Source organism: Saccopteryx bilineata, chromosome 3, assembly GCF_036850765.1.
Source record: "Saccopteryx bilineata isolate mSacBil1 chromosome 3, mSacBil1_pri_phased_curated, whole genome shotgun sequence".
Taxonomy (NCBI): Eukaryota; Metazoa; Chordata; class Mammalia; order Chiroptera; family Emballonuridae; genus Saccopteryx; species Saccopteryx bilineata.
Genome location: NC_089492.1, coordinates 160,615,992 through 160,630,226, shown reverse-complemented (window position 1 = coordinate 160,630,226; position 14,235 = coordinate 160,615,992). Strand labels below are relative to the sequence as shown.

At 37.1% G+C, this 14,235-nt stretch overlaps 1 protein-coding gene across 1 annotated transcript in view; it reads right to left on the bottom strand.

Annotated features, from left to right (window-relative positions):
* Nucleotides 1-14,235, bottom strand: part of HORMAD1 (HORMA domain containing 1) — a 34,971-nt gene that overhangs the window by 9,305 nt on the left and 11,431 nt on the right. Inside the window, exons 4-12 of the mRNA XM_066264878.1 lie at nucleotides 13,536-13,599; nucleotides 13,091-13,127; nucleotides 9,538-9,558; nucleotides 9,233-9,259; nucleotides 6,757-6,824; nucleotides 6,097-6,248; nucleotides 3,147-3,406; nucleotides 482-548; nucleotides 327-403 (exon numbers count right to left, since the gene is read on the bottom strand). Of these exons, the coding sequence (XP_066120975.1) occupies nucleotides 327-403; nucleotides 482-548; nucleotides 3,147-3,406; nucleotides 6,097-6,248; nucleotides 6,757-6,824; nucleotides 9,233-9,259; nucleotides 9,538-9,558; nucleotides 13,091-13,127; nucleotides 13,536-13,599 (773 nt within the window). The remainder of the gene's footprint in view (nucleotides 1-326; nucleotides 404-481; nucleotides 549-3,146; nucleotides 3,407-6,096; nucleotides 6,249-6,756; nucleotides 6,825-9,232; nucleotides 9,260-9,537; nucleotides 9,559-13,090; nucleotides 13,128-13,535; nucleotides 13,600-14,235) is intronic.

Here is a 14,235-nt window from a genome sequence, read left to right as displayed (position 1 = left end):
CAGGTCGACGCTTTATCCCACTGCGCCACCACAGGTCAGGCCTATTATATATTCCATTTGTAAATACAAAGGGTAGTGGATAATAATTGCTTAAGAATCTAGCTTTAAAATATTGAGAATCTATGGATAGTATTTAGATTCCTAAACAAATCCACCAAAAATACACTTACAACTTTCAACATATAATTCCCAGACTTTGTTAATGAGCATCCTTAATACTTAATTTTTAGGAAAATCTGAGCAATAACTAAAGAGCATCTAAGCAACAGTCTTTTGAAAAAACAACTTCACAAGTTAAAAGTGAGAGGGAACTATCAAGTTTATACCTGAGAATGAGAAATTGAAAGATCTGGACTTTCTTTTGATCTCATAATTTCATCTTCCTGACAATCTAAACTTGGTTCTGAAAAAAAAAAAAAAGTTAAAATAGGACAAAATTGAATCGGAAGTGCATTAATCTACATTTTCATTAACTTCATACCTCCAAGTTCAGAAAATCCAAGGTCTTTTTTTTGCTCTTCCATTTTCATTTCAATGTCAAAATCATCCTACATAATTACATAAAGAAAAAGGACACATTTCAAAAAGAAACTAAAACAACTTAGTAGAAGTATTTGTGTACAAATTTGTTTTCTTATGTAAACCTTACACTTGCTAGAAATAAAGTGGTCTTATAATTACTATATCAAGGCAATTTATTTATCTAGACAAAGTATAAAACACTATTTTGCAGGGTTGCTTTAAGGACAAATGATAAAAACATACAACTTTTGCCTGACCAAGCAGTGATGCAGTGGATAGAACATCGGACTGGGATGCAGAGGACCCAGGTTTGAAACCCGAGGTCACCGGCTTGAGTGCAGGCTCATCCGGCTTGAGCACTGGGTCGCTGACTTGAACATGAGATCATAGACATGACCCTATGGTCGCTGGCTTGAGCAAGGGGTCACTCGCTCTCCTGCAGCCCCCCATCCCCCTGTCAAGGCACATATGAGAAAGCAATCAATGAACTAAGATGCTGCAACAAAGAATTGATGCTTCTCATCTCTCTCCCTTCCTGCCTGTCAGTCCCTGTCTGTCTCTTCCCCCACCGCCCACACTCTGTCACACACACAAAAAAACATGCAACTTTCTCAAAATGTTTGGTTCTATGAACTCTTAGATCTTACTGTTGTTTGAGGGCACTAAATTAGACATGTTCACATACAGAAGTGCTGCTGCTTCTATAGCTCTGGAATTTCCACACAGATGTTATTTAGCATATACTCTGAATATGCCCCCAAACTCTTCAGAGATTACTTATGGTAGAAATAGCAACAGGATTAATGTCTATAATTATTATTCCTTTTGTGACATACATCAAAGAGCTTTAAATATTTTAAAGAATACTACATAAATCCCAGACATACTTGTTTATAAAGCAAGACTGGGATTTTAGAGTTTTAGGAAAAATATTTCTTCTTTGACTGTAATGGTCAAAAATAAAATTTTCTATACTTAAGAATGTGGTGCCTCACCAGGTGGTGGCCCAGTGAATAGATCACTGGACTAGGACGTGGAGGACCCAGGTTCGAAACCCCGAGGTCGCCAGCTTGAGTGTGGGCTCATCTGGTTTGAGCAAGGCTCACCAGCTTGAGGCCAAGGTAGTTGGCTTGAGCAAGGGATCACTCAGTCTGCTGTAGCTAGCCCCCAACCCCTGGTCAAGGCACATATGAGAAAGCAATAAATGAACAACTAAGGTGCCTCAATGAAGAATTGATGCTTCTCATCTCTCTCCCTTCCTGTCTATCCCTATCTGTCCCTCTCTCTGTCTCTCTCTGTCTCTGTCACACACACACACACACAAAAAATCAGAATAGTCAGTCTCTATATGTAAGTATTGTGGTTGTGATTTAGAATAAAATGAGACAAGAGGAAACAACAAAGATGACATTAAAGAACAATCATGTTAATGATGAAAGATTTTCTAGGAGTGATGCAACAACAAAAGCTTTTTTTTCCCCCCTTTGGGCCTTGATCAGAAGGACTTGGGCCCCCAACAAAAGCTTTTTTATACTTATATTCATCCATTCATTCAACTAATACTGAGAACGTACACTTGTAATTCTAAGTGCAGAGGTACAGGAGGGCAACAATAAGATAGTTTTTCTTCCTTCTGGGAACTCCAGGCTGCTTCAGTGACTTTCCAGGCCCTGAAGAAATTCAAGCAGAGCTTGTAGGGGTGTTGTAAAATGGGTTCCAGAGGTAAGTGTTTTCAAGCTATTCTCCAGACCAAAGGTTTTTCTCAGAGGACTACATTATGAGGGGAGGTCAGATGGTGAGTGGTGGGGCTCTAGGATCATTCCCTGCTTCATTCAAAATAGTTGCACTTTTAAATTTCTGAGAATAATGTTGTTTGCATGAAGATAAAAAATTTTAAAACTTTTTGAAGTTTTAAACTGAGTTGGGCTTGATCAGGTGCTGGTGCAATGGATAGTGCGTTGGCTTGCAATGCTGAGGACCCAGATTCAAAACCCCAAGGTTGCTGGCTTGAGTGTGAGCTCACCAGCTAGACCATGGGGTCGCCAGCTCGAGCATGGGATCATAAATATGACCCCATGGTCGCTGGCTTAAGCCTAAGGTCGCTGACTTGAATCCAAGGTCACTGGCTAAAGCAAGGAGTCACTGGCTCAGCTAGAGCCCCTCCCCCTCCCATCAAGGCACATATGAGAAAGCAATCAATGAACAACTAAGGAGCTACAATAAAGAATTGATGCTTCTCATCTCTCTACCTTCCTGTCTGTCCTCTGCCCTGCTAAAAAATAAATAAATAAATAAACTGTGTTGGGAGATATTCAGAGTATATGAAAACATCTGTATGAAAATTCAAGAGCTATAAAAATGGCAGCTTATTGTGTGAATGTCTCATTCAGTGTCCTCAAACAATAAGATATAAGAATTCTTAGAACTATCACACATTTTGAGGAAGTTGGTATTTTTATAATTTATCCTTTAAAACAAGCCTATACCTTCTTTAAGGTCTCTTCCAATCTTGAGTTTATGATTCTGATACAGTATTTATACAAATATTAACAAGAGCTATTAAAGTCCCCACTGAGACAAACATTTATTACTACTGTATTTTATGTTTCTTTAAATATACTTACAGATATATAATGTTCCTGTTCATCCTCTGGATCATCTTTGTCCATAAGAATTTTTTGGAATGGTGTTTTTAATTGTTTTGGAAATAATATACTTGAATCAATATTTTCAATTCGTTCTTTCTCAGTAGTTACTTTTACTTTCAAGGTGTGAAAGGGTGTTGGGACTTCTCCCACGTTTAAGTACATAGGCTCCCCTTCAAATATCACTCCTTCACAATCACCTTCCTTAAAACCAGGAGGCTGGTAATCTGAGGGTGTAACTGCAAAAGAGTAAGTATAAACTGTACTGTTCATGAAATTGAAGTAAACTATTATTATAATAAAGATATATGCAGACTGAAGAAATTTCAAATAACGGGCATATAATAAAAGTAAAAATCACTCTATTATCTCCAAGTTCTTATTTTATTCCCTAAAGATAACTTTTTTTTCTTCACTTGACTGTCTGTGTGACCTTGAGGAAATTATTTATCATCTTGGATTTGGTTTCCTTATCTGTCTATAAGGAAAATAACAGTACCTACCTCATAGAGTAATTGTGGGTGTTAAATGAATAAGAGTGTGCAAAATACTCAGAACAGAACTGGCACATAGTAATTATTCAATAAATGTTAGTTGTTATGTTGTTTTAGAAGAAATCATGCATATAAAATTTATAATATTCCATATATCCTTAAAAACACAAATGAGATCATACTATTCTGTGCTTAGCTGTTCTTTTTTTTTTTTATAGCCAACATCTACTTAGCATTTATTAAATGAAAGTTATTAAATAAGCATTATAATGCAATTTTGTCTCATCGTAATTTTATAGCTAACAAAACAGATAACAGTTAAGTAACTTGCCCAAGGCTAGGATGCAACCTGGGCTATATCTGGCACCAAAGCTTATACAGGTACTTTTTTTTTTTTTTCAGAGACAGAATCAGAGAGAGGGATAGATAGGGACAGACAGACAGGAAGGGAGAAAGATGAGAAGCATCAATTCTTCCTTGCGGCACCTGGTTGTTCATTGATTTCTCATATGTGTCTTGACCGGGGAGCTACAGCAGACCGAGCAAGCAGACCGAGTAACCCCTTGCTCAAGCCAACCTTGGGCCCAAGCTGGTTAGCTGTTCTTAACATCTTTTTAGTCTGTTTTAATATTTATTCAGTAACTTAATTTATCAGCACATGCTTTTTATTTATTTATTTTTTCTTTTTTTGTACTTCTCGGAAGCTGGAAACGGGGAGAGACAGTGAGACAGACTCCCGCATGCGCCCTACCGGGATCCACCCGGCACGCCCACCAGGGGGCGGATGCTCTGCCCCTGGGGGGGGGGCCGCTCTGCCGAGACCAGAGCCACTCTAGCGCCTGGGGCAGAGGCCAAGGAACCATCCCCAGCGCCCGGGCCATCCCTGCTCCAATGGAGCCTTTGCTGCGGGAGGGGAAGAGAGAGACAGAGAGGAAGGAAGGGGGTGGGGGTGGAGAAGCAAATGGGCGCTTCTCCTATGTGCCCTGGCCGGGAATCGAACCCGGGTCCCCCGCACGCCAGGCTGACGCTCCACCGCTGAGCCAACCGGCCAGGGCAGCACATGCTTTTTAATAGCTTGCACAATACTCTATTATACAGATGCACCATAATTTACTTACTTAATTCTCCAATGAAGGACCACTCAAGGTTGTTTTGTTTGTTCCTGTTTTAACCAATACTATAATAAAAATCTTCATATACATATAACCTTGCATAATTGTGTAAATATATTCCCAAGATATTTTTCGAGCTGTAATATTTATGGATTAAATACAAGGTGCATTAAAAATTTTAATACTGCCAAATTGTCATCTAAAAATGTTGTACATATATACATTCTCCCAAGAGTGTCTAAAAAGCCTGCTTCCCCACACCCTTGCTAATGGGTTTACAAGTTTACTGATCTGTTAAGTGAAAAATGGTTTCTCACTTTCGTTTTTTAATTATGAGTAAGACTCAACCTCTCATAGATATGTTACCACTGAAGAAATTTGTGTATATTTTAAAGCCTATTTTATTCCAATCTTTCTTTAAAAATTTTTTATTGAGCCTGACCAGGGGGTGGCGCAGTGGATAAAGCATCGAACTGGGATGCGGAGGACCCAGATTTGAAACCGCAAAGTCACTAACTTGAGAGCAGGCTCATCTGGTTTGAGCAAGGCTCACCAGCTTGGGCCCAAGCTTGCTGGCTTAAGCAAGGGGTTACTCAGTCCTGCTGTAGCCCCCTGGTCAAGGCACATATGAGAAAGCAATCAATGAACAACTAAAGTGCCACAACGAAATTTGATGCTTCTCATCTCTCTCTCCCTTCCTATCTGTCCCTATCTATTCCTCTGTCAGACTCTCTGTCTCTGTCAAAAACAATTTTTTAATTGAATTTATTGGGGTGACATTGGTTAATAAAAATATACAGGTTTCAGTTGTATAATTCTACACTACGTCATTTGTATACTGCATTGTGTTCACCACCCAAGTCACGTCTTTTTTTTTAAATATTTTATTTATTGATTTTTAGAGGGGGGGGGAGAGAGAGAGAGAGAGAGAGAGAGAGAGAAAGGGGAGAAGCAGGAAGCATCAACTCCCATATGTGCCTTGACCAGGCAAGCCCAAGGTTTCGAACCGGCAACCTCAGTGTTCCAGGTTGACGCTTTATCCCACTGTGCCACCAGAGGTCAGGCAAGTCTCCTTTTATCACCTTCTATCCCCCCTCTAACCTCCTCATAGATGTTATTATCACTGGAGAAGTTTGTGTATATTTTGAATCCCATTTTTTCAAATCTTTCTTTTTTAAACATTGATACAGTGTATTAATGTAAAATTTCTAATTTCAAAAAATATATATAGCAATTTAGGTCCTTAAAAATGTTTGGAATGAAAACCAATAGTTTAATAATAAAACAAGTACCAACTAAAACAGCATGTATTGTAAATAGTACCTTCATCATAGTAAAAAAGTTTCATAGTCAAACAAACGTCATTAGGTAAAGGTTCCAAGTTTTGCATCAGAACATAAATCTTGCGAATGAGGAGAATACTTGCTTTCTTGGTGTCAGCAGATGACATACTAGATTCAGTGCTTTGGTTTTTACTAGAAGAGAATTACACATTATTTTATGATACCTGTAACATCTAGTAATATAGATATACATTTTACTATTTGTGATTCTTATTTCTACTATAGCATTAAGTTGTTAAGTTGAAACGTACCATAAAATGTGTTTTAATGCCATTGTTATAAAAAATGTATCACTGTTAATATCATTATTATAAACTAGTGACTTAATTTTATATAAATTAAATTAATATGCATTTTATATAAGATGTTTAAAGGAAATAAATTGTTGATTTTAATTATATCTATACTCACTCAAGCATATAATAGCTGTGCTATTCCTTGGCTCTGTTTCACAATTAAAATAACATATAATTAGCCACAGAATCTGGGCTTGTAGCTACTCTAAGAATATTTGGTACCGCCAAACCTTGATAGTTAATTGGGGATGTTTGAAGAGTCTCAAAATTAATCCTGAAGTTTAGTATTAAAATTAAATAAATGGTAATCTATCATAAAAAAAATGAAAACTATAGAATAATACCTTATGAAGTCCATGGTCGGTCCATTCTTGGTGTACTTGAATTTAAATTGGTAACATTCTGAAATTGTCTGAAACAGAAATCACTACAGTTATGCATCTAATAAACAGTACTGGCTATCCACTGTTTTTGTATAACTCTTAACATTTACTTAGTAATTTTTCTGCCATATTAATCCCTACAGGTCCACTGAAATATTAAAGTTCCAACAGTTGATTCCCATGGTTTGGGATTTAGGTAGGGTTTTAATCTTGAAAAGAAATTTATTCTTTTACTTATTGCAGTGTAAGATATATGAGAAGGAACTCCTCAGGCAGGTAGTGAGGCACTGTATTGCTTACTTTTAGCACAGTGATAGTCAACCTGGTCCCTATCGCCCACTAGTGGGCGTTCCAGCTTTCATGGTGGGCAGCAGTAGAGCAACCAAAGTATAAATAAAAAGATATATTTAACTATAGTAAGTTGTTTCATAAAGATTTATTCTGCCAAACCTAGTGAAAATCTGACATAAAGTACTTGGTAAGTGCCTGACCAGGCGGTGGCGCAGTGGATAGAGCGACGGACTGGGATGCAGAGGACCCAGGTTCGAGACCCTGAGGTCGCCAGCTTGAGCGTGGGCTCATCTGGTTTGAGCAAGAGCCCACCAGCTTGAACCCAAGGTCACTGGCTCTAGCAAGGGGTTACTCGGTCTGCTGAAGGCCCACGGTCAAGGCACATATGAGAGCAATCAATGAACAACTAAGGTGTTGCAAGGCGCAATGAAAGACTGATGATTGATGCTTCTCATCTCTCTCCGTTCCTGTCTGTCCCTGTCTATCCCTCTCTCTGACTCATTCTGTCTCTGTAAAAAATAAAAAAATTAAAAAAAAAGTACTTGGTAAGTAATTATTATTATATGCTTTAACTTGCTGTAACTCTGCTTTATAAATTTTATAAAGTAAAGTTACTTCCCTACTTTATAAATCACCATTACTGTGAAATCAGTGGGTGGTTAGAAAATTTTACTACTAACAGAGATACAAAAGTGGGTGGTAGGTATAAAAAGGTTGACTACCCCTGCTTTAGCAGAATGACAAAATACAGGGCTTAAATCCTTGCCATACTGTAACCACAAGCAAGTCTCAGTTTCCCCAGCTAATGAAGGGGGGGTGTGTTGAAAATAGTACCTATCTCATTGGTGGTTTTGAATATTTATCATATGAAATAATTTACACAGAGCCCTTAATAAAGTGTCTGGCACACCAAGCATTCAATATTAGTTCATCAGCAGTTTCTCTTTTATTGAAATAAAAAACATGCTACCATAAAATACCTTAAAATAAATGAACATTTTTCTGAAGTTAGTTTCTGAACAATCAACTAATTCATAGCTATTGCCCATCTGATTTTTTTGTTACCATGAACATATATTAAGCATTAATTTGCTACCATAGATATATATTAAGGCATGAGCATCATAGAAAAGACACATTCCCAGTACTCTTGAAGCTCTAATACTTTTACTCTGTTCTTTGCATTTCAGTGCTCCATAAGGATAGGGATCAGTTCTTTCTTTTTAAAAATCTGCGTCTTTATGACTGAATGAAACACTGTATTATAACAGCTAGAATGTAATGTACCCAGATCATAAACTGAACTTCTCAGGTTCAAATTCTGGTTCTGCCATTGTGAACACAGGCAAGATGATAGTTTCCTCACAAAGATTGTGATGAATCAATGAGACAACAGGTAGAAAGCCCCAAAGAACAGAACCTAATAATACTAAGCACTCAATAGATTTCTCCCCCTTAGTTTCCTGTCTTCTGGTTTTTCTTTTCTTATAATCTCTGTTTGAATTGTCAGATGAACTGATGGATATGACTGGACTGGGATGTATATTTAAAGTTTAAGGAGGAATTCTTTTTCTTTTTAAGAAGGGGGGGGCAGGGTAGGGAAGACAACGGGAAGCACCAACTCATAGTAATTGCTTCTCCTATGTGCCTTGACCAGGCAAGCCCATGTTTTCAAACCATGCAACCTCAGCATTCCAGCTCAATGCTTTATCCACTGCGCACCACAGGTTAGGGCTCTTTATTTTTCTCAAATTCAACCCCTTTTGTAATCTTATAAAAATAATATTGTAAAGAACCAGAAGTCAAGAGATTGAGGTTATTTTTAACAGTCTGTGGCTTTCTGGCCTACTATCAATCACATAATCTGTCTTGCAGTAAGTGTATTAATTTATTTAAAGAGAACAATACAAACCCTGTCTTACCTAAAAAATGTCTTTGAGGTTCAAAAGTGAAAAAATGTGAAAATGCACGAATTAAAGCACAATTTAAAGCATGAGATATTATATTATAAATTATTTTTAAGTTTTTAATTGATTTTAGAGAGGGGGGAAAGGAAACGGAGAGGGAGAGAGAGAGAAAGAAAGAAAGGTTAAGTTATTCTTAGATACTAGAGGCATTGTTACTTTACTAACTTAAGCATACTTACCTGAGGGTCTTCTGGGTTGGTGTATACCTATTTAAAAATAATTTACAATTAAATTATACAAGGGTTAAGTATTCAAGGAGAACTAAATTAGTTGTTTAGACTAAACTATTATATGAACTCATCAAAATAAAATATAAAACAATCCCCAAAATATTAGCTGCTGGTACCTTTTTCCAGTTATTAGTTTTTTTTTTCAGTTATTTGAATAAACAAACATAATAAATTGACGGTTTTAGTATTATTTAATTAAGCAAGGCTGAATTTGAGAGTCTTTTAAAAAGAACATATAATTTAAATATACTTACAGCTAGAACAACCATCCTTAGCTGAAATAAAGCAAAGAACAAAAATATTACTTTTATTGTTAAAATATTTTTTCTTGATGGTACATAAGAATTCTGTCTTATTTCAACATTTACTCCTAATAAGAAATAATCACGCAGCCTGTCCAGGAGGTGGCAAAGTGGATAGAGCGTCGGACTGGGATGCAGGGGACCCAGGTTCAAAGCCCCGAAGTCGCCAGCTCGAGCGCGGACTCATCTGGTTTGAGCAAAGCTCACCAGCTTTGGACCCAAGGTCGCTGGCTCAAGCAAGGGATTACTTGGTCTGCTGTAGCCCCTGGTCAAGGCACATATGAGAAAGCAAATAATGAACAACTAAGGTATCGCAACAAAAAACTGATGATTAATGCTTCTCATCTCTCTCTGTTCCTGTCTGTCCCTATCTATCCCCTCTCTCTGACTCTCTCTCTGTCTCTGAAAAAGAAAAAAAAAAGAAAAAAATAATCATGCAGAAAACAGACTTCATATGATGCATATAAAGCAATATATACCTTAGATATCTTTTTCTATACCCCAAAATATCTATTTCTAATTGACTTAGTGAAGGTTGAAATTCATTATTTGTTTAAGCAAACAGGGGCAGTACTGCCAACTATACGGAAGATATATATTGTGAAAGAACACATTAAACTCTACCAACATAAAAACTGATTTTGAAAGGAGAAAAAGTAGAGTTCAGAGCCCTGCTCATTTAATAAAGGAAAGAACCTTTGGAGACCACAGAAGAATCGCAGGAAATCATTCACTCAACTAACCTGTCAAAGAATACAAGTCATCTTGATTTGGATCTTTTGCTTATATTCCAGAACCAGTCGTGGGATTCAGTCAGTCTGTACTGGTTCAGCAGAACTGATACCTAATTTTTTGAGTTTGGCAAACCAGTTGTTAAAATGGCACTTGTAATCAGAATTCTCTCTAAGGTGAGTGCTTGGGCAGCTGCCCAATGTGGAAATCACAAATTTACATTCCTTACTCTTTTACAATGTTCACCTGCACCAATAGCGTATTTATTCTAAGCGCCCATAGTAACGTTCATTCCTCCATAAGTGAAAAAATTGCAAGTGAGGATGCCAATCAAGAAGCAATATGGAAATATTTTAATAACAGTTTTATTGTTTTTTGTCAGGTATTTTTTTAATGTTTTTTTAATTAATATTTTCAAACTCTTATCTAGTTTTGTGTACCTCTTTTACTGTTATTATTTAAGTATTAAATTCATGAAATAATAAACTACCTTTTGGTATATCTTTCTTTATACTACTTAAAACGGTCATTAGGGCAGAGAACCTGTTGTTAAATTATTTGAATCCCACCACTGTCTAGAACCAATCCACCAATAAGTCCAATCAGTTCTTTTTCTCTTCCTCTGCCATCCTGGTCTAAGACACCAGTTTTTGCTGTTGTTTTCTTAAGTGAGAGGAGGGGAGATAGAGAGGAGGGGAGATTCCTGCATGTGCCCAACTGGATCCACCTGGGAAACCCCATCTGGGGCCAATGCTCGAATCAACTGAGCTATCCTCAGCGCCTGAGGCCAACATTCAAATCAGTTGAGCACTGGCTGCAAGATAGAAAAAGAGACAGAAGGGGGTTAGAAGGAGGAGAGAAACACTATCTGTGCCCTGACCAGGACTGAACCCTGGACATCCAAATGCTGGGCCAATACTCTTTCTACTGAGCAAACTGGCCAAAGCCAGTTTTGTTTTGTTTTTAACAGGACTGCTGTAATAAAATGCTATTCTCCTTAATCCAATCTAGTTCTTCCTCTATAGTATATTCTCTAAACAGCAGCCAGAGTAATCTTTCTTTTAATTCAAAATATAAATCTAATAACATTACATTTCTACTCAAAACCTTCAAATGACTTGTATTTGCTTCTAAAGTAAAATCCAAACTCCTTACCTGCACAGCCATGAATGCTCTGGCCCTGCCTATCTCCCCAGACCTATCTTATGCCCCTCTCCCTTACTGTTCATTGCACTCTAGTCATACCGGCTTTTGCCTCTTGAACTCTCCAAAATTCCCCTCCAACTGCATTTGCTGCTCTGCTAGAAATATTCTCTACTCAAAATCAATGCCTGGTTTATTTACATTCAAGTCTCAGCTTAAATGTTACCTCCTCATAGTAGCTCCCCATCTAAAGTTAACCACCTTTCCATTACCACATACTTTTTCTAAATATTTTAATGGCATTTAACACTATTGTAAATTATCTGACTGGCTTGTTTTATTGACTGTCTCCTCCCTAAGAGGAGAGACACTCTTTATCTTTTTTTAAAAAAAATCTTTAAAGATTTTTTTATTGATTGACTTTATATAGAAGACAGAGAAAGAGAGAGAAAGGATGGAGAGGGGCAGGAAGCATCAACTTGCTTCTTGTATGTGCCTTGACCAGGTAAGCCCAGGGGTTCAAACTGGTGACCTTAGCATTCCAGGTCGATGCTTTCTCCACTGCACCATCACAAGTCAGGCCCTCTTTATCTTTTTTGACCACTGTTAGTTTACCCAGCTCCTACCTAGAATATGTGCCTAGCACATAGCAGGAAATCAATATTTAATCAACATAAAATATTTAATGCATTGAGGGAGAGGGAGGTTAGTGACCATACATAAAGTTTTATCTTTTTCACAACTTCATTTGACTTCTTTATATAAATATCGATATAAACATAGGATAAATATACAAAATGGCTTATGGTCTGTAGTAAAACCTTAATTAAAATTTCACTAATTCAGAATTTGTGATTATATAACTTAGGCTACATGGAAATTTATTTATTTATTTATTTATTTATTTATTTATTTATTTTACAGAGACAGAGAGTGAGTCATAGAGAGGGATAGACAGGGACAGACAGACAGGAATGGAGAGAGATGAGAAGCATCAATCATTAGTTTTTCATTGCACGTTGCTACACCTTAGTTGTTCATTGATTGCTTTCTCATATGTGCCTTGACCGCGGGCCTTCAGCAGACTGAGTAGCCCCTTGCTGGAGCCAGCGACCTTGGGTTCAAGCTGGTGAGTTTTTGCTCAAACCAGATGAGCCCACGCTCAAGCTGGTGACCTCGGGGTCTCGAACCTGGGTCCTCCGCATCCCAGTCCGACGCTCTATCCACTGCGCCACCACCTGGTCAGGCGGAAATTTATTTTTGAAAGTTCATGAAGAAACAGTTTATTGAACTTAAATTAATAGTATAAATAAGATTATAGAAAGCATGTGAAATAATGAAGACTATTTAAAGACTTTAATTTATTGTTTTTGTAAATTAATGTGTTACTAATACTAATGAGTGTTAACAATTAACCAAAATTGTCTTGGCTAAATCTGTTAAGTATTAATTCTATTAGCTTTAAATAAATTGAATATTAGTCTTCAAAATATTCAAATGTTTAGATTGTCAGTAATTTGAACTGGTCTATGCCCAAGTCAGTTTAAATTAATGTTTTACTACATGGTAATTGCTATTACATTTGTAAAATAAACTGTGGGGAAAAAAGGATAAAGAGATACTGACTTACATATTTTTTCTGTAAAGCATCATAGCATCCTAGCATCCTAAAAAATAATCAAGGATTGATTTTTAGATTGGGTGCATTTCCAGAAACTCCATATTATCTCATGACTAACTAATAAAAAATTTTCTTGTTAAAGGTCCCTTCTTAACTAGTGTAAAATAATAAAATAAAACAATGTGGCAGAAATATAAAATGTTGATATGGATGGAAGGGAAGACATAAAATATCTGACAGCGAGTTTTTGCAAGGAACAACAATAGGAAAATAAAGCCAACTCACATGGAGCATAAAATAAAGGAAAATATTAATGCAAAAATCCAAAGACTTGCAAAAATGGTATCCATAAAGGAGGAATCACTAAAACTGGGTTAAACACTGAAAGGCATCCAAGGTACAAAAAATATGACTTAATAAAAAATATTATTCTATAGTTAGGCATTTTACTTACCACTTCACTAACTGTGTAGATCCTGGACAATTTTTATCTTCTCTTAGAATTTTGACACAAAGATCTAAACAAAAAATTATAAATATAGAGCCACTAAGATTAGTAAACAATGAGAAATTTGAAATGAAGATAATGTCTTCATCTGTGTACACTATTAATGTCAATGAACTTCTAGATGATCAATCAGTATTGATATAACTAAAGAAATATTATATGAAAACAAATAATATTTTTATACTTATTATAAAATGGCATTATAATGATTAGGGTGCATATTGATAGGTAGAAAAAAATCTTTCTTTTTCTAAGTGAGAGGAGGGGAGATAAAGACTCCCACATGCGCCCCAAAGGGGATCCACCCAGCAACTCCTGTCTGGGCCCAATGCTTTGCCCATCTGGGATCATGTTTGCAACCAAGTTATTTTTAGCACCTAAAATGGAGGCTCCACTGAGCCATACTCAGTGCTCAAGTCGATGCACTCTCACCAATTGAGCCATGGCTGTGGGCAGATGGAGGCGGGGAAGAGGTGGAGAAGCAGATGGTCATTTGTTCTGTGTGCCCTGACCGGGAAACAAACTCGGGACATCCACATACCAGGCTGATGCTCTACTACTGAGCCAAACAGCCAGGGTGAAAATTTCCATTTTTAAAAGCAATGGAGGCCCTGGCTGGCTGGCTCAGTGGTAGGGCATCGGCCTG